The sequence below is a fragment of the Eublepharis macularius genome, chromosome 10 (assembly GCF_028583425.1).
Source record: "Eublepharis macularius isolate TG4126 chromosome 10, MPM_Emac_v1.0, whole genome shotgun sequence".
In the NCBI taxonomy this organism is placed as follows: Eukaryota; Metazoa; Chordata; class Lepidosauria; order Squamata; family Eublepharidae; genus Eublepharis; species Eublepharis macularius.
The window spans coordinates 88,820,451-88,841,849 of NC_072799.1; the positions used below are offsets into that span (position 1 = coordinate 88,820,451).

Sequence of the window (21,399 nt, forward strand, 5' to 3'; positions counted from 1 at the left end):
GCATGTGATGTGGCATTGTTTAAAAAAGCCTCTGAGGAGAAAAAAATAAATTGTAGTGAATAGTACTCTCTGGATTTTTTTTTAAATCAGTTTTTGTTCTAGGGATCAACTACTGCCTACAACAGAATTAAACAATAGTTCTGGAAGGAATGAGTCCTCGAATTTCAAACCATAGTTACCCCTAGGATTTGGAAAAACACCAGGAATGTTAAAGCCTTGGGATATTCCCAGATGTTTTCAATTGAAAACCCACTGTCTATACACACCATGCCCCTGAAAACATCTGTCTAAACCGCTTTATCCATTTACAATAAAGAAATATATTCTCCTGAAGGGAAAATTGAGGCCACTGGGTTTCTTAAAATCACACTGATGTATCCTGTTTCTGCTTTCCGAACATCCAGTAACTGTTGAAGTTTCCCTCTTACAACTTTGTTGTTGGTTGAACATTGATTGCTATCATTGAGTAGACTTATGCGTATCAAGAAGTGATGATAATTTTTTTAAAAAAAATAGTGTGGTCTTTTTAAATGTGGAGGAAAGGAGATTATGTCTGATTATTAATATATGTTGGAGGAAAGAAGATTATAATGGATTATTAATATCTCTAAACCCTTCTAAACCATAAGAGTACTACATACTTGTAATCAGTCTAAGATCAGCTTTATCTGCCAGGAAAAACATCAGGAAATGACTTCCAACATAACTTAATTCAAAATTAATTGGCCTTTGGTGTAAGGGTATTTTCTTGTGATCAAGATAATTTAAGCTTTATTATGAGCAATAGGATATGGGACTTGTCAATAGACACGGGCATGAACTGAAATACGAATCAAATTTTGTAATGAATCAGGCTATTTGTGTTTTACGAAACAAGTTTTGTGGGACCGCGGTTTTCACGAAATTCATGACTTTTTGGCCTGATTCGTGAGCGATTCGTGATGCCAGACATGCTGGCACCGATCCATTGATTCCCTAGGCAACATAGGCCCGAAATGTCTGCAGACATTTTGTTGCCATTGGAAACCCCAATCTTAGCTCACGTAACCTTGATAGGCAACTCTTCTTGCCAACTAGAGAGCTCCCATTCTGTCCTATACAGCGAGGAGCAGGAGGGTTAATCCCCTAGGCAACTGAGGTGATGGGCCTTCTGTAGCCATGGGAACACCAATCTCATCCCTCCAAACCCTGTTAGGCAGGTCTGTCTGCCAACCACAGACCTCCTGTTCTGCTCTGTGTGAGCATTTGTTATATAAGGCACCTCTCTCTGCCTCGTGCTTTTAGTTCCAGTAGACACAGAGAGAGAGGGGATCTGTTGCTGGGATTTAGAGTGAGAGAGAGTGGAGTAGGGAGCTTTGGGCTGAATTTGCTGCTGCTTCAAAAGAGACGGAAAAGCCTCTTTCTTATTTTCCTCACTTGTCCTTGCTGGGAAGGTCTTTGGATGAGGGTGCCTTTTTTCCTCCACCCCACCCCACCCCAGTCTCAGGCCTTCGTCTGGCTCTGGGGCCTAGCTTGACTGAGGCCTATCTTATTTTTTCTGTCTTGTCTTTGTTTCTTCTTAATTCTTTCTCTGCTCTTTTGAGGGCTCACACTCTTATTTCCTTCGGTTTTATTTTGTGTACCTCTCCCACCTGGGCAGGTGTCTGTGCGGTGGTTTTGGGGCCCTCCCCCAAGCCCAGTCTCAGAGCCACTGCCTGGCTCTGGGGCTCAGCTTTGTGCGTTCCAGTCAACGTTTTGCAATCTTGGCCAAACTGGGTGGGTGGATAAAAGAGAGCCTGCTGAAGTCTCCCTGCGAGTTTGGCATCTTTGGATATGAAGGGGGCCGTTGAAGTACCGTGGGTTCTGATGAATCACAAAACGAACAAATCGTATCATGAAACGGTACAACTTCGTGGAAGTTTGTGTTTCATGATTCGTGGAATGTGATGAAACACAAAACTCTCATTTTGTTTTTTTCTCATTTTGTGCCCATCTCTACTTGTCAAGTCAGTGTTAGATAACGTACCAGACATTGAAGCATACAGTTGCAAAACATTTTTACATATCTGGACTTTGAAACAGAAGAGTGACATGTCAGGTTGATGGTGGTGGTATGCGTCTCTTGCTTGAAAATGTCTTATTTGAAAAAAGAATGATTTTGCATTAATTTATATGAAAGACTTTGCTAAATGAGGAAAGTTCTAGAAAGGGGTTTCTTTGTCTTCAATGTGTTTATGCCAAAATTAATTTAGGCCTTCAGTCAGTTCCCATGTCTTCTCTAGACATAAAATAAATATTTCAAATTGTCCAGAGGCAGTTTAAATTGCTACTGTTAGTTTTGCACAGCACTGAGTCAATCTTTCAGTTTTATCAGTGCAAGCATCAGATTTATAGGATGGGCAGCCATGTGCCTGGGATATTTCCATATCTGAATATATCTGTAAAAATGCAGCATGTCCTTTTCTCCTGTAGTTCTGCACAGTGAGTTGGATCTCATTAACTTGTTCTGCTAAAAATGGTGCCTTCCTTTGGTGTGACTCTTTTACTAGCATCAGGGAAAGCATCTTGCACTAGAGGAAGTTGCTACCTGCAGTGGAACAGGTCTGAATTTATGATGTGTAAATTAAGGAGAACTATGGCTGTTGTGGGTTTTCCGGGCTGTATTGCCGTGGTCTTGGCATTGTAGTTCCTGACGTTTCGCCAGCAGCTGTGGCTGGCATCTTCAGAGGTGTAGCACCAAAAGACAGAGATCTCTCAGTGTCACAGTGTGGAAAAGATGTAGGTCATTTGTATCTACTCAGGAGGGGTGGGGTTGAGCTGAGTCATCCTGTAAGAGTTTCCCAGGGTGTGGAATGCTAATGGCGGGAGGCTTCACTGTATCCTGAGGAGGTTCTTTTGCATATGGATTGGTACTTGATGTGCTAATCTTCTCTGCAGGGCTATTGTCGGGGATAGAATGTTTTGTTAGCCTGGTGTTTTTCAGAACTGGAAACCATGCTCTGTTCATTCTTAAGGTTTCTTCTGTTGTATTTTTTTTTGTGTCATCTCAACAACATCCACCTGAACATACAATTCACAATGGAGAAAGAAATCGAGGGAAAACTCCCATTCCTGGATACCTTGGTCATCCGCAAAGCAAACTTTCAGTTAGGTCACAAGGTCTACAGGAAACCAACTCACACTGATCGGTACTTACACAAAAACTCCAATCACCACCCCCGACAGAAAAGAGGCATAATGAAAACATTAGTGGATCGTGCAAGACGGATATGTGAGCCGCACTTTCTCAATGAGGAAATTAATCATCTAAACCACGCACTTCAGGCAAATGGCTACTCCAGAAATGAAATCCGAAGAGCAATCAAACCCAGGATGAATCAAACAACCAAGGAAAAACAGTCTCCTACAGGAAAAGTGTTTTTGCCATATATCAAAGGAATTACTGATCAGATGGGAAAGCTTATGAAAAAGCATAACCTTCAAGCAGTATTCAGACCCACCCGAAAAATACAACAGATGCTTCGATCAGCAAAAGACAGTAGAGACCCCCTCACCTCTGCAGGAGTATACCGTATACCCTGCAGCTGTGGACAAGTTTACATCGGGACCACAAAGCGTAGCATCCAGACAAGAATAAAAGAACATGAAAGACACTGCAGACTTGGACAACCTGAAAAATCAGCAGTGGCTGAACATAGCCTAACTCAAACAGGGCACAGTATCTTATTCCAGGACACCAAAATACTGGACAACACTTCCAACTACTTTGTCAGACTGCACAGGGAAGCCATTGAAATTCACAAGCATAAGCAAAACTTCAACAGGAAAGAAGAAACCTTAAGAATGAACAGAGCATGGTTTCCAGTTCTGAAAAACACCAGGCTAACAAAACATTCTATCCCCGACAATAGCCCTGCAGAGAAGATTAGCACATCAAGTACCAATCCATATGCAAAAGAACCTCCTCAGGATACAGTGAAGCCTCCCGCCATTAGCATTCCACACCCTGGGAAACTCTTACAGGATGACTCAGCTCAACCCCACCCCTCCTGAGTAGATACAAATGACCTACATCTTTTCCACACTGTGACACTGAGAGATCTCTGTCTTTTGGTGCTACACCTCTGAAGATGCCAGCCACAGCTGCTGGCGAAATGTCAGGAACTACAATGCCAAGACCACGGCAATACAGCCCGGAAAACCCACAACAGCCATCGTTCTCCAGCCGTGAAAGCCTTCGACAATATAAGGAGAAATGTTTAGTGGCAAATACTTATGCTGTGGCAGGAGTCTTGTTAATAAAATTAATAAATTTATATAAATAACCGGGTTTGGAAACAACCATTCTTCTTGTCAGTTGTAGCAAACAGGAACTGCTTCTAGATGACCCAGCAAACACAGTTTACAAACCATGGAAGATTTTTGGTTATATATTTATTAGAACATTGATACCTTGGCCTCCAGTGCTGCTTACAACAAAACATTAAAAAACCAATTAAAAAGCACCACCAAGTAGGGTTACCAGGTCCTCTTAGCCTCCCAGCGGGAGGTGGGGGACCTGGCGTTTACCTTCATGCTCGGCCCATGATGTTCCTTGTTTGCTCGCAAAGCGTGCACACATGCCTGGGTCGGTGCGATGATGTCACTCCCGGGAGTGACGTTGTTGCACCGGCGTAGGGGTGCATGTGTACTTCACAGCAGACCAATTTTGGCCTCAAACAGGCCTTTTGGGGGCCAAAATTGACCTGCTGCAAAGCGAGGAGCACTCTTGGGGCAGTGCAATGATGTCACTCCCGGGAGTGTTGTTGTTGTGCCGCCCCAGGAGCATGCCTAGGAGATCCGTTTCCGTGCCTTCCTCCCACGCCAGCCAGCTAAATGGAGGCAGAGGGCGGAGGGTGAAAGCAGGGGATCCCTTTCCCCCACCGGGGGAAAGGGATCCCTACCACCGAAGTAGCTAACGCACAACACTCACTGTGGAACTAGCAATATACAAACCATATTCAACCAAATATAGTACCAAGCCCCCAAATAACTCTTGGAGCACTTTGTGAGCTAGTAAATATGCTCTTTGAGCATATTTCGTGAACTTATTTGCAAAGGTGAGGTAAATGGCTGTTTTGGAACACATAGTTGCTTTTTTTAATAGCAGAAGCATACATTAAAAGGTAGAGGTAGTTTAGACTCGCTTCTTATCATTGGGGGTATTAAATAATTAGTGGCAATTCTTGCCCGATACCTCATAAGTCAAGTTAAATAGCCAACAATGGGCTATTTGGAGCTCCTGATCTTGCTGTGAGATAGTTTCTTTTATTAATTGCAGAAAGCAGATAAGAGGTGGAGAGGTGGTCTGCCCGAACTGCCCAGGGAGAAAATGGAAATAATAGCTCTGCTCCTAGTGCTTTATCCGTGGGTATTTTGGCATTTATATCAAACAGTAACCTCTAACTTTTGAGTGTGTGCCAAAATACACAGCCAAAGTTGAGTCTAGAAAAGATTACACCATCAAAATGGTCTGAGTGTGTTGGAATGACACTGAGAAATTGTCGGAAATAACTCAAGAAAATAGTTCTTTAATGTTGGGTGTCTGGCTTTTAAAATATGCATTTGCATGTTTTACTTTGAAAAATTATGGGAATTTAAATACCATTAATCCAAAAGAGGATAATGCTATAGGAATAGGAAGTTGTATTTGGATACTTTCAATCTGCTGATCTTTATGTAAGGGTTCCTTTATACCTAACAATTTTGCGCACAAATCAGATAATCCTAGGTTTACCAACTCCAGGTTGGGAAATTCTTGGGGATTTTGAGAGTGGAGCCTGGAGAGGGCAGGGTTTGGGGAGGCAAGGGACATCAGCAGGGTACAACGCCATACAGTCCATATTCCAAAGTAGCCATTTTCTCCAAGGGGACAGATCTGTATGGCCAGGAGATCAGTTGTAATTCCGGGAGATCTCCAGCCACCACCTGGAGGCTGGCAACCCTAGATAACCCCTCTAGGAAACCAGGATGTATAATACTAGGGGAGAGGGGAAATCATTGAAAGCAGGGCTTTTTTCTGGGAAAAGAGGTGGTGGAACTCAGTGGGTTGCCCTCAGAGAAAATGGTCACATGGCTGGTGGCCCCGCCCCCTGATCTCCAGACAGAGGGGAGCTGAGATTGCCCTCCGCGCCGCTCAGCAACGCGGAGGGCAATCTAAACTCCCCTCTGCCTGGAGATCAGGGGGCGGGGGCACCAACCATGTGACAATTTTCACCCACGTTCCCCCTGAAAAAAACATTCCCCCACGTTCCCCCTGAAAAAAAGCCCTGATTGAAAGTGAGTTGCCTTCAGAAGATTTTGCTAGTCTACCTTCCCATACATATATATGTTAGTAATTTGCTTCCTGTGTAAAACCTGAAAAAGGGAACCATCTTTCTTCTAGGTTCCCTGGAAAGTGGCCTGCAGTGATTGTTACTGTCCACAGGAAACCAGGCAAATGACCAAGTGGCCCTGAAGCTCCTAACTCTTCTTTTAGCATTGTTTCAGAGAGGATTAAAATGCAATAAAACTTCATTGCATCCGAAGAGTCTTTAATCCACATTAATGCCTCATGGCTCAGTGGTGGAGCATCTGCTCTGTGCACAGGAGGCTGTAATTTCAATCCCCAGCGTCTCTATTTAAAAAGAACAGGTGATGTGAATGACCCAAACCCTGGAGAACCACCTCCAGCCCATGGAAACAGCACTGAACTTGATAGACCCGTTGTCTGGCTCAGTATAACGTAGTCTCATGTGTTGATACCAATAAGAAAATGCCAAGTTCTACAATGAGTCCTCAAATGTTAGAAGTTCTATATCATTTTTAATGCACGTTGTAGAAGAGTGAACCATATATGCATTGCAATTCTATGCAGAGTTACTCCAGGCAAAGCCTATTGACTTCTTGTCTTTACACTAGAGTAACTCTACATAGGATAGCTTTTTTTTTAGCACTGCCAGCATCTTACTGGCCTGTGAAGAAGGTTGCTATGGTTCCCATTTTACAGATTATGATTTGTTTGGTATCTCAGAATATTACCTGCAATGAGGTTTTGGTAATTGGCACATTTATTTTAATCAGCTGAAAGACAGAGTGGCAGGAAATCTGGAGAGGAAACGATGGCTATTTGTTAAGGAGCTTAATAGTGGCAGCCAAATTAGTCCAAGCAGAACACTGGAGGCAGAAGACAATACCTTCATTGGAAAGTTGACTTAGGAAACGTTGGTTCTTCGTGCTAATGGACAGAATTACAGGTTGTAGACAATTAAGTGGAGGGGGGTGGAATCTCACAGAGGCAATATTTATTCAGAAATGGAGAGTATTATTAGTTGGAATAAGGTAAAACCAGAGGAAAATGCAAAAATACAAATATTGACCCACGTTTACATAGATCGGTGAATTTATACAGCTATTGTTACCTTTATGTGACATTTATTTTGCTTATAGAAATAGTCTTTGTATGTTTTGAAGCCTTGTATGTAAAAAGGCAGACTGACTAAAAAGTCCTTAATCAATTCATAACTTTACTTAGTGGTGTGCTTGCTTGGGTGCCTTGTCCTAATAGGTCCGTTCAAGGACCTCCACTCTCCTTTCCCAATGAGCTTTGTTCTTTAGACCAGGTAATATGCTAACATTAACTGTTGAATGAAGCAGCAGGAAAGAGAAGTACCAGGTTTCAAAGAGATGCACTATATTTTATGTTGTTACGTTCTGTAACGCAGGGCTTTTTTTCTGGGAAAAGAGGTAGTGGAACTCAGTGGTGGAACTCAAGATTGCCCAATGACGTCACTTTGGGTCAGCTGGAACAAGGGGGGACTTTTTTAAAGTTTAAATTGCCCTCAGCAAAAATGGTCACATGGCCAGTGGCCCCGCCCCCTGATCTCCAGACAGAGGGGAGTTTAGATTGCCCTCCATGCTATTTGGTGGCGCAGAGGGCAATCTAAACTCCCCTCTGTCTGGAGATCAGGGGGCAGGGCCACTGGCCATGTGACCATTTTTGCTGAGGGCAATTTAAACTTTAAAAAAGTCCCCCCTTGTTCCAGCTGACCCAAAGTGACGTCATTGGGCAATCTTGAGTTCCACCACTGAGTTCCACTATCTCTTTTCCCAGAAAAAAAGCCCTGCCAGTTACAGAACGTAACAACAACAAAAAATATAGTGCACCGAACAGCGTGGAGGGCAATCTAAACTCCCCTCTGTCTGCAGATCAGGGGGCGGGGCCACTGGCCATGTGACCATTTTTGCTGAGGACAATTTAAACTTTGTCTGGAGATCAGGGGCGGGGCCACCGGCCATGTGACCTTTTTAAGAGGCACCAGAACTCCGTTCCAATGCATTCCCGCTTGAAAAAAAGCCCTGGTAACTGGTATTTATCTCTAACTAAGGACACATCAAATTTGAAGAAGGTGCATTCTTGTATTTTCCTTTCTATTCCCATCACTATTAGGGGTGTGCAATGGGGAAATATTTGGAAAACGATTCGGAATAACCCAAAATCCAAAGCGGCAAGCCGCTTCGGGTTCAGGTATTCAGAAATGGCTTCAGTATGTTTCAAAATGATTCGGAGCATGCTGAAGTGATACCCACCTCCCCCCTGAGTCCCCCTTCCCCCAACCCCCCAACCCCACTTACCTTTCCCAAAGGCCGGAGTAGGCGCCTCTGCCACCGCTGCAGCCAGCAGGGCGGCAGGGAAGGCGGCAATCAGCGCCTCCACCGCCCGCACCGCCGCTTCAGCCTCTGCGGCGGCCAGTAGAGTGGTGGTGCAGGCCAGCGCTTCGACCTCTGTGGCGGCTGGCAGGACAGCAGCGAGTGCCTGTGCCGCCCATGTCGCCACTTTGGCATATGCAGCAGCCAGCAGAGTGGCAGCAAACGCCTGTGCCGGCACTGGCCACAGCTTCAGCCTCCGTGGTGGCTAGCAGGGCAGCAGCAAGTGCCGCCGCCCATGTTGCCTGCGCCACCGCTTTGGCCTCTGTGGCAGCTGGCAGGGCAGCAGCAAGCGCCAGCACTGGCACTGCCCACGCCGCCGTATCGATCTCCACGGCAGCCAACAAGGTGGCAAGGAAGGCCGCTGCTTCCACTGCCACCAGGTAAGTGGGATGGTGGAGGGAGGGTGGGCACCCTTTAAAAAGGCCCTGACGCTTCCCAAAGCAATCCAAATTGCTTCAGGAAGCTTTGATTCGGTATTTCCAAATTAGGGCCATCATACTGGCCCCGATTCGGAAATACCAAATCTTTATGTACCGGGCCAGGTTCAGGTTTTTTTTTCTGGACCGGGAACCGGAAGCGCACATCCCTAATCACCATCACAATTCCAGAAAATTTCTTCTAGAAAACTCATGTTGATATTTCTTGTACAGCAGAATGCATCTTCTTCATCTGCAAAACAGAAAAACTTTAGATCCTTGAAGAACCTTTGTATACTGTTTACTGCTTTTTAAGTGGAGTTCTTTGCCTAAAAGAAGTCTAGGAAATACACAGCTTGAAGGAGCCTCTGAAACATGGTCTTTCAAGGCTTTCACAGTTTTCATATGTTGGGGATGGGGGGGGGGCGTTATTGTGTACATACTGTGTACTACTACGCTGGATCTTACATTATAATATTATTAGTGCAACCTCTGCTTTGAAATTGTGAGCATGAGAAGTGAAAATATATTGGGGAACAAAAGCAAATCTAACAACAACCAAAAAAACCCCCCACTAGTCCAGTGTTTGCAGCAAAGTGAGGGTCTGCCGTGGGAGGGGGAGAATCAACTGAAACTGCCGTCCCCTCATCTGAAGATGGAAGTACCCTTAGGTCTTTGAAACAGTGTGGCTGGCTATGAGCCAATATCAACTAAATCCAAATATCTATTTACTGTGCAAAGCCAACCGACAAACTCCTAGATCCTTACATCCAGAGGAGTTAGCCGTGTTAGTCTGTAGTAGCAAAATCAAAAAGAGTCCAGTAGCACCTTTAAGACTAACCAATTTTATTTTATTGTAGCATAAGCTTTCGAGAATCAAGTTCTCTTCGTCAGATGCCTGATACAGAGACTGGACAAACACAGAAGAGCAAGAGAGGGAAGAGGCAATTAGGGGGGGAGGGGGAGGGAGCAATCAAAACATTCCTTTGCTAGTATATGTAAACATCTCCTTTTGGTGTGTGTATCAGTTGGCTTCAAAGGAGTTTGCCCTGTTAGTTTGTAGAAGCCAAACAGCTAGACCATCCAATTCCAATGCAGTATGGGCCTTCGATAACCACAGCTCTCCCTGCCAGATGCATCTGACAAAGAGATCTGTGGTTCCCGAAAGCCCACACCAGGTACCACTGAGCTCCCCCAGACCCCACCTCTGTAAAGGAAATCTGTTACCTGTGGTAATGTGATAACCATTCATAGTCCCTATTCAGTCCCAGCTTGACAGAGTCAAATTTGCATATGAATTCCAGTTCAGCAGCCTCCCGTTGGATTTTGTTTTTGAAAGGTTTCTGTTGAACTACAGTGACCTTTAAGTCTTTGATGGAATGTCCTGGTAGGTTGAAGTGTTCTCCCACTGGTTTCTGGACGTTTCCATTTCTAATGTCAGATTTGTGTCCATTTATTCTTTTGCGTAGAGGTTGGCTGGTTTGTCCAATGTACAGAGCAGAAGGACATTGTTGGCACATGAGGGCATATATCAGATTGGAGGATGAGCAGCTGTAAGAGCCAGAGACAGTGTAGTTGATGCCATTGGGTCCTGTAATTGTATTCCCTGGGTAGATATAGGGGCAGAGCTGGCATCTGGGTCTGTTGCAGGGCCTGGTACCTGTGCTGGTGGCCCTGCTGGCCGATTCATGATTGTAAGTGAGAAGTTGTTTAAGATTGGGGGGCTGTCTGTAGGCAAGGACAGGTCTTCCACCCAGGACTTCTGAGAGAGAGGTATCATTTTCCAGGATGGGTTGTAGCTCCCTGATGATACGTTGGATGGGTTTGAGCTGGGAGCTATAGGTGACAACCAGTGGTGTTCTGTTGTTAGTTCCTTTAGGTATGTCCTGGAGCAGACTGTTTCTGGGTACTAGTCTGGCCCTGTTGATTTGTTTCTTCACTTCATTTGGTGGGTACTGTAGTCTCAAAAATGCTTGTTGTAAATCTCTTAAGTGTGAGTCTCGGTCGAGAGCATCGGAGCAGATACGGTTGTAACGTAAGGCTTGGCTGTAGACAATAGACCGAGTGGTATGTTTAGGGTGGAAGCTGGAGGCATGTAGATATGAGTATCGGTCTGTTGGTTTCCGGTATAAGGTGGTATTTATTCGTCCATTATGTAGTTGTACAGTGGTGTCCAGGAAGTGTACCTGTTGTGTAGAGTGGTCCAGGCTTAGGTTGATAGTAGGGTGAAAGTTATTGAAGTCCTGATGAAATCTCTCAAGGGCTTCCTTCCCATGGGTCCAAATGATGAAGATGTCATCCAGGAATCTTAAGTATAGTAGTGGTTCCAGTGGATGGGAGCTGAGGAAGCGTTGCTCCAAGTCCGCCATGAATATGTTAGCATATTGTGGTGCCATGCGTGTGCCCATGGCTGTGCCATTCACCTGTAGATATAAGTTGTCACCAAATTCGAAGTAATTGTGAGTGAGTACGAAGTGACAAAGTTCAGTGGCGAGGTGTGCTGTGGTTTTGTCCGTGATAATATTCCGTATGGCTTGCAGTCCATCTGCATGTGGGATATTGGTGTACAGGGCCTCCACATCCATGGTTGCTAGGATGGTGTCATCTGGTAGGTTGTCAATGGACTGTATTTTCCTGAGGAAGTCAGTGGTGTCCCGTAAGTAGCTGCGTGTGCTTGTGGCATAGGGCCTGAGGATAGAGTCCATGTATCCCGAGACTCCTACTGTGATGGTGCATTTTCCTGAAACAATTGGGCGTCCTGGGTTACCTGGTTTGTGGATTTTGGGTAGTAGGTAGAATCTTCCTGGTCGTGGTTCCTGGGGTGTGTCCATATGGATGCATTCTTGTATGTCCGTGGGGAGTGTTTTTAATATTTTATTGAGTTCCCTTTTGTATTGCTCTGTGGGGTCAGAAGGTAGTATTTTATAGAATGTTGTGTTGGAGAGTTGTCTTTCTGCTTCTTGTATATAATTTTGTTTGTCCATGATGACAACTGCTCCGCCTTTGTCAGCTTCCTTGATTACGATGCCAGAATTATTTTGGAGGCTGTTTATGGCCTCTCTTTCTCCACGGCTGAGATTCTGCTTTAGGTGTTGTTGTTTGTCAATTATCTCAGCCTGAGCACGTCTACGGAAGCATTCAATGTAAAAGTCCAATGAGGAGTTACGGCCCTCGGGGGGTGTCCATGTGGAATTCTTTTTCCTGGAGTTTTGTAACGGTGGTTGTGTATTGCTGGGTTGGGGGGGTGGGGGCTGCTGAGGCTGCTGTGATGGTGTCTGTTCAGTGCTTTGTTCATCGTTTTGTTCAGCAGAGTAGTTGAAGAATTCTTTCAGTCTTAGGCGTCTAAAATAGGCCTCTAGGTCTCCACAAAGTTGTATGGTTTGTGTGGGTCTGGCTGGGCAAAAAGATAGTCCACGTGAGAGGACTGATTCCTCTGCTGGGCTCAGCTTGTAACTGGAAAGATTGATGATGTTGCTTGGTGCATCCAAAGTGTTTTTGCTCTCTGTTGCAGGCAGGAGTTTTGAGAATTTCTTCTCCTTCTTGTTCTGTAATTCAGTGAATAGATTGCAATAAATAGTTTCTCTGGTTGTGGTAAACATCTGCCAGTTCCCGGTCTGTGCAGAAGGGGTGTACTTCATGGAAGAGTCTAGTTCAGAGATCTCTTGCTTGATCCATTGTTGCTTGCTGTACATCAGTCCAATGAGGTGAATTAAGAGTTTCCTGGATAAGGTGTTGCATAGTTTCTCACTGTAGTATGTGTGGTAAGTGGATTTCAATGGATTCCTCACACGAAGTCCCTTGGGTAGAATGTCCAGTCTTTTGCATTTAGAAAGAAAGATGATGTCTGTTTGTATTTGTGCCAGTTTCTTCATGAGGTTGATGGATTTCCTCTCCATTCGGCTGAATGCGGTGCTTTCCATGGTCATAGATCCAGAGGAGTTAGCCGTGTTAGTCTGTAGTAGCAAAATCAAAAAGAGTCCAGTAGCACCTTTAAGACTAACCAATTTTATTTTATTGTAGCATAAGCTTTCGAGAATCAAGTTCTCTTCGTCAGATGCCTGATACAGAGACTGGACAAACACAGAAGAGCAAGAGATCCTTACAGTTTAAAGACGCAATAGCAGTTTTTAAGCAGCTGAGCTTTGAGCTTCTAACTTCTGTGCTTTAGGGAAAGTAGGCTATCCACAATGTAGAAGTTGCTAAATAAGTTTGTTTGACTTTTAGCAGATGTTTAGTGTGAAATGTGACTGCTTTCTCCTTTTCCTTTTCTTATAGCGATCCCACTGCTAAAGCCCTGTGGGAGTCCTTAATGAATCTCAAGCACAAGGAAGCTGTGATGGAGGTTAGGAGACACCTAGTGGAAGCTGCGAGCAGAGAAGATTTGCCAATCAAGATGAGCATGGGTAAGCTTTGGGGAATGCTTGCACGCATAATGCAGCTAGCTGGTTATGAACCGAAATATGCCTGCGGCCTCTCGTCATCTAAGTCCAGTCATTTCATACATTTAGATTATTCTCAGAGGATCAAGCGTTGATGTCTCTGAAGGCATTTAGCTTTTAATGACTCTGAGATGGTTAAAGCTTGAGGAGGAATCATGTGTGATGTTCTATAGAGTTTGGTGATTTTAGAATCTTTTTTTAAAAAATGAATTCAGAACTTGTACAACTGTACTCTGACCTTTAGGTACCCATACAAATCTATAATGTCATCTTTCATCTTTGGTGCGTTGAAGTATAAAGTGTGTGTTTGTATTGTTTGGCATACAAGGATTCCTGTTCCCAAATACTGGCATTTTAGAATGTATTTATTTATATTCCGCTCTCCCTGCAGAGCAGGCTCAGAGCAGATTACATCACAATGTAAAACTGGTAGCATAATAAAACCAAGTTCAGTTTATAAAATACAGCAGCACTCACATTCCCTCACTAAAACTTCACTAAAACCTGTGGGGCGGGTGGCGGATTTGCAGATGTTATAAGACCACTTAGGGCTTCTTGCCCAACATGGGCAATTCTCCTTTCATTCCATGTTGCTTTCTTTGCTTCTGCTCTCGTACACCACAGCTATTTGCATAAATAATTTGTGCGAGATCACTTCAGACATCATCCCGCTGTACAAAAACAGGAGGCAGAAATGACTCATGCTGCCTATTCCTTCACATAATGTTGTGTCCCAACTTAACAACCTCTGCATTTCCTTTTCTTGAGAAATTTAGAAACTCTCAGCACCTTCCAAGATGTGCAAGATGCTGAGGCTATATTCCACGTATGGCACTGTTATAGAAGAACTGTAACAATGGTGAGAGTCAGTAGCAGAACATCTGCTTTGCACATCATAGATCCTTGGTTTAATCTCTGGATTAGGTAGTATGTGAAGATAAAGACCTCCAGTCTAAGACCTTGGAGAGCTTCTAGCAGGCAGAGAAGATGATACTGAACTTGACAAACCAGTGGCCTGGCACATTATAAGACAGATCCAGGCGTTCAACCAAAACCAGTGAATCCTGTTCTTTCACTTCAGAAATACCTCTGAAGTCACCTGTGAGAACAGCACCCTTCCTGCTTCATGTTATAGAGCATTAGCTTTTCACTAACCACTAAACAAATCCTAATAGTTAAATGCAATCAGCAGCCATCCTGCGATCGCGAATGCTTGTTTAGAACTGAACTTTTGTTTAACAGTGCAGGGCAAGGATGAATTATTGAAATGCTGATTAAAAATTATTACTCATATTCCAAACCAACAACTTGCAAAGCATTAAAACTGCAAAATCATTTTTTAAAAGTGGTCAAAGAGGAGATACTGAGCAGTAAAGCCAGTGATGGCTTAGAACAGGGGTGGGCAATTGTTTTGGCTCGGGGGCCACTTTGTGGGAGCAGAGGTTAGCGGAGGGCCGCACCTTTTAAAATGATTGCATTCATTAGTTAACTTTGCATTTCAGAAAAGGTATAAATTGTATCATAAAAATCAATAAATATAAATTAAATAAAATAGTGGTAGTTTTATTCAATTTATTTATTGTGCTAATTTCTTGTCATCTATAGCTGCAAGCATATTTAATTTTAGAATCAGTTTAATGAGACAAATGTACCCTATCACACTTTTCTACAATTTTTTGAAATCAGGAGTGAGATTGCTTGTTGAGATTCTCATCACAGCCTGCACGGGAAGGAAATCTTGGTTCAAGGTGGATTTTTCTGACTGTCTTGGTGGGCCACAAAAAACTCTGTAGCGGGCCGTATGTGGCCCGCGGGCCACAATTTGCCCACCCCTGGCTTAGAAGGTTACCTTAGTCATTATTTGAAGTATGCTGCAGAAACAGAACGTACTAACCCAGCAGATAAAGGCCCTGCTGTGGTATAAGTTTGCTGTAATAATAATAATAATAATAATAATAATAATAATAATAATAATAATAATAATAGATTTATATACTGCCCTTCAGGACAACTTAATGCCCACTCAGAATGGTTTACAAAGTATGCCATTATTATCCCTGGGGCAGGGGGCCACCAGTAGGTGCTTACTGGCTGATCTCAGCACCCTCCAGGGAGTATATGGGAAGAGACGGTCCCTCAGGTATGCTGGTCCCAGGCCGTTTAGGGCTTTATAGGTTAATACCAAATAAACACAAGTTTACAAAGATATAACATTAGCAAGAATCAAATACAGAGTTGAAGAAAATGCTGAAACAAAACATAAGCAATTCTAGGGCTGACATAGGAGCACATATTTTAAAGCAATAGATACTACGTAAGGCAATATAGTGGTGAAGTCTATGGGTGAAGTCTGTGGTCCCTAACTAATTAGCAGAGTACCTGAGACCCCTCCCTACAATACAAAAGTCTTTTTGAATAATTCATTTTTGCATCGTTTGCAGAAAGTTTTATATGTAATTTATATGGATATGGATTTTTATGCAGCTGCCTGGTTTTGACACAGGATAAGGGTCTTGCTCCTGGGCGTATTACTACATACATCAAATAATGATTTATGGGTTAGCAGGCTGCTTTACCCACCTGTTGCTTCAAAGCATAACTATTATATTTACAGTAAAATCCTAAACAGAGTTATGCCAGTCTAAGCCCATTTAAATCGATCACCTTAGGCTGGGGTAACTCTGCTTAGGATTTCACTGTTAGTTGAGCTTTGGCCCTTCCAGTCCCTTCCCTAACCTGGAACTTTGATAAAAATACCTTTCTTTTTTTTTTTGCAAACTGTAGAAGCCTCGTGTTGTTGACTTCTTGACCCAGCGGAACGTCAGAGCAGCTACATTTGATTTTGCAGTGGAATTTTTGCCATAGTAGTACCACTTCTAATCACTTAAGGCAGCTGGAAATGAAGCAGAAAAAGTTGCCTATCGGCAGCTTCCTCTGCCTGGAATAAAAAAATGCAAGTTTCTTCCTCAGATCCAGATGCCTTAACTTACACTGTAGGACACCTGCTCTCAATATGATTGTGATAAGAGAAATAGGAGCAGGAATGTGCACACAGGCTATTTTACATTTATACGTGCTTGGGACTTTCAGCGGGCCAGAATACAGCTGGTGGGCTGTTAACTGGGATGGGCAGAAGGGAGCATATTTCATTAGTGCTTAAAGAATGTCATTGGATACCAATTTGTTTCGGGGGCAAAATCCATATTACTGGCTTTGACTTTGTGGTGGTGGAGAGTGCCTTCAAGCCATAGCTGACTTATGGCGAGCCTTGATGGGGTTTTCAAGGCATGAGACTCACAGAGGTGGTTTGCCATTGCCTGCCTCTGCAACCCTGATTTTCATTGGAGGTCTCCCATCCAAGTACTAACCAAGGCCGACCCTGCTTAGCTTCTGAGATCTGATGCGATCAGGCTCACCTGGGCTGTTCAGTTCAGGGCAGCTTTGACCAATGAAGTCCTAAATCAACAGTCGTCAACCAGTGGATCAGAATTCAGGTGATTCTCAAAGCCCGCCAGCTGGGTCGTCAGCCTCCATAAAGCTGCCATTTTTGTTGCCTTTTGGAAGGATCTGCTGCCGGTGTACATGTGTTGAGATCAAGGGTACCGTGCTTCCTTGCGTGCATACTAAGAAGTACAGTAGTACGGTGATGACGCTGACCTTGGCTTCTTCCTCACTGCGGTATTTATTTAAAATGCTGGGCTTGTGTTTTCTGCCGCCAGCTTTCTTGGTCTGCTGCCCGTAGTCCTAGCCAGAACACTGGAGGGATCATAACTACCTTTATGTTTGTTTGTTTTTACTTTCTTAGTAAGCTTCTAAAAGTCTAAATAAATAAATTTGGCTCCTCATTTCAGTCAAATGATGACTAATGGCTAGGGATCCCATTCCTCCGGTGGGGGCGGGTATCTCCCACTTCCAACTTGACAACATCACTTCCTGGAGTGATGTCATCGCGCTATCCCGGGAGTGCTCTGGCACTTTGCAGCAGGCCGATTTTGGTCCACTGTGAAGCACTGGTGTGCCCCCCCCCTGCACCTGCACAATGACCTCACTTCCTAGAAGAGCACTATGGGAGCAGTGAGAAAGTAAGTGCCAGCCCCCCCTCCTCCACCTGGAAGTTAAGGGAACCTGGAAACCCTATTAAATGGTATGTGACTTCCCCTCACATGACTCTAAGAGCATGTGACTTCCTGTTACCTCCTTGCAACTCAGGAGGGCCTGGAAAAGTTGAAGACCACTGTCCTCAATTACCTGGGACCACGAAATGTAAAGGATTGCCTACTCTTATAAACTCTGAGATCTTCAGCGGAAGTTATGCTGTGTGTGCCCCCCTTTTGGACTCAAGGGAGGTGGCTATCAGGCAGGGGGCCTTCTCTGTGGTGGTGCCTTTGTTGTAGAATTACCATCCTTGATAAATTTGCCAGGTGTCTGTACTGTTAGGGTTGTAGCATTGGTAATTTTTTCTCTTTTTTCCCAAGCATTTAGTGTGTTGTGTTGTCTTCCCATTGCAAGTTGGGCAGGGATACGGCTGCCAAAAAAGGAGCCCTAGCTTTCCCTTTGCTTCTTTAGATACTATAATCAAAAACTACTTCACTGTCCATGGGAAGCCATAATTTTAAAAAAAATGGTCAATGTTTATGATTAAACAACAGCTGTCCAAACTGGGAACTGTCCAAACTAGGTAGATGACAGCTGAATGGTGAGCAGAACTGGTTGGTTGACTTTACCATCTGATGTCTTTACCATTCAGTCATTCCTCTGCTGGTATTGTGAAAACATGGAGCAATTAAAGAGCTGAGGGACAAGGGCACGGTGTTGACTCATATCAGTTCAATGGTCCACTTGAAGATGGCAAATATTAGCTTGTAACCATCTGAAAATGCCCCTTTTCCCGTTAAGCAACTTGTTGCTGAAAACTGTTTCCTGCTCGTCTAGCAGTTTGGAATGATGAAGAAACAGGAAGATCCAAATGCAGAGAGCTTAAACTTTACCTCAGTTTCCAAACTGAAATTGTGAACTTTATTATGGAGCTTGGACGTTTCAGTCCAAAGACTGTTCGGCATCCTGGGCCCCAAGTTGTATCATTTTCCAGCAGTCATCACCTGAAGTGGATTTAATTAATACTGTCCTTTAGAATTTGTATTTGAAATGATCTTTCTACCTTTTGAACTCTTTAGTACCTAGGCTAAGTAAAAGGATTGAAGTTTTCCCTTTCCCTGTTACAAGTTTTAGGAAATTGTAACCCCCTAGTAACAACTGCCCTCAGGCTGTATCTGAACAAAACCAGTGTTTGTAAGTTGTAGAAGTGGTAACAGGTAAAAGTGGTATAATGTTGCACTATTGCTTTAGCTCCTGCATTCTCAGAGGATTATGAACTAACATTTTGAAGAAAAAGAGTTTGGGTACGTTCTGCTGATCTGATTAAATAGGTTGCCATGTAATTATAGTTAGTAAATAACTCTCTAAAGCATTCTTCTTCTTCAGATTTTTAGACAACATGGGACAATCTTTTAATTTTTTTGTCATATATGTCAGCCTTTTTTGCTTTGTGTGTCTCCTGCTTTCACATTTTTCTGTTTTTATCCTTCCCTCTCTTTGTCTTCTCACCTTTTATTCATTTATTTAAGTATTTTAGACTGCTTTTTTGTTCAAATTGATCCAAACTGGTTCACAAAAAGAAAAAAAAGTGCAAATTACCAAAGCAGTAGAAAAAGAAAACAAAAACAAATCTTGGGCTGTCAAGCAAAATCTGCCAGGTGAATTTCCAGGTGACTCCACCCAGGCCAAATTCCTGTGGAAGAGGAGAAACAAAGTTAGCCCAGATATACCTCAACAGCAGCTGGTTTGCTGATAGCAAGCCCACAGGATCTTCCTCGTTTCTCCCCTACTTCTCTCTTTTCTTCTCTGCATTTTTTAAAAAAGAAAAAAGAAAAGAAAAGATGTGTCAGGTAGGGTCTACTTTGGGCTGCCTTAGGGTTTACCAGTTGAAGACCAATGCTGGTGAGCAGGCCTGTCCGCACTAAGTTGAATGCCCCTTTTGTATCGTTCTCTCGGTGCTTGACAACCCCTTTGATTTGCCATTCCGGACAGGCAGCAGTACTATGTTTATGAAGTATCTTCCAGATCACTCACTGTATATGGCTGGTGGGCTAAGATGTCTTCTGTCTCTCATTTTGAAGACTTGCCTTTTCCAAACAACAGCAAGCAGGGGAGAAAAGAGTCAGCCACTTCTCTTCTGTTCCCAAAGTAGGGCCGCTTCCACACGTCCTTAATGGGACGGCCTATCAATGGTACTCTGGCAGGTTATCTCACTCATTACACACATCATCATTTCCCAAGAGTGAGCGGGTCGTGATGAGTCCGGTTTTTACGTGTTTTTTGCAAGACTGGTTTTGGTCCGTGTTTATTTTGATGCAGGTGTTCTGCACGATTATTCTACCCTATCAATGCATGCGAAGACTTTTCTTTGCACTTCTGAAGAGCCCTCCTACAAATCTCCAACCCCTCCTCTCGCCATGACCTCTCCTTTAAACATCACACATATGCCTGGCTCACAAGTGCGATCGTGTAATTCCCCCCCCCCTTTTTGATTTTTTTTTAAAATGGTTGTTGTGCTATTACGATGTCTGCGTATACAAAGGGAATCATACTGCAGTGCTTGCTACATTGGCTCCCTCAGCAATTGAAATATCAGTCTAGGGACAACATTGAGAACAGAATGCCATTTCTGATTTTATTTTAAATACGGAATTGTGCAATAGTGCTAATCTACTGTTCGCATATTTATTAAACAGTGTTGCCTTTAAAACTTTAAATGAGAAATCAACGATAGAGAACGGAGTACTATGCATGCACAGTTTCTACAGAAACTAAGACACAACAGCGGTATAGTGCAACCCTGCATGTGCTTAGAAAAACAAGGGAAGTTGGGCGGGAATGCGCCAATGTCATTTGTGATAAGGCCCAGATAAAGAACACATTTTCTGTTTTGGGATCTTTTTTTGTGACAAACACCCACAAAATACACATGAGAGTGATGCGTGTGCAAGGTGAGTTCTTGAAGCGGATCGGGAAAGCGTAACTTTGGGAAAGGGAAAACCCGAAAAAATTGGAACGTACGGAAGCAGCCTAGCTGTGTATCCACTTTCCATTAGCAAACATAATGAAATCTCAAGGTCAAGCGTCTTTCTGACAAGGCTTTCTTCCATGTCCTATGCTGTTGGATGCACGGTGTGAGATGGGAGGGGACTACGGTTTCAGCCTCCAGCTGATTCCTGGAGATAGGGTCGTCGGCTCTAGGTTGGGAAATTCCTGGAGATTTGGGGGGTGGATCCTGGGGAAGGTGGGGTTTGCGGAGGGAAGGGACCCCAGTGGGTCATAATGCCATAGAGTCCACCCTCCGAAGAAGCCATTTTCTCCAGGGGAAAAGATCTCTGTTGCCTAGAGATCAATTGTAATTCTGAGAGATCTCCAGCTACTACCCAGAGGCTAGCAACCCTATCTGGAGATCTCCCAGAATTACAACTGATCTCCAGGCCATAGAGATCAATGCCCCTGGAGAAAATGGCTGCTTTGGAGGGTGACCTCTATGGCAATGTACCCTGCTGAGGTTTCGTCCCTTCCCCAAACGCTGCCCTCGCCAGCCTCTATCCCCCAAATGTCCTGGAATTTCCAAACATGGAGCTGGCAACTCTATAAGGGACAGAACCCACAGTCTTCTTTGACAATTGTCAAATTCCAACCGTTTTTAAAAATCCTAATACATTGTCTCATGGAAGTGCTATGTAAAATAGTGTGTTTCAGTTGAACTTTGGTGTGACCAAAAATAGAACCTGTGGTAG

General features: G+C 43.7%; 1 protein-coding gene across 1 annotated transcript in view; it reads left to right on the plus strand.

Moving 5' to 3' along the window:
• SCFD2 (sec1 family domain containing 2) overlaps positions 1-21,399 on the plus strand; it is a 282,293-nt gene that overhangs the window by 23,290 nt on the left and 237,604 nt on the right. The window contains exon 3 of the mRNA XM_054990692.1: positions 13,398-13,525. Coding sequence (XP_054846667.1) covers positions 13,398-13,525 — 128 coding nt within the window. The remainder of the gene's footprint in view (positions 1-13,397; positions 13,526-21,399) is intronic.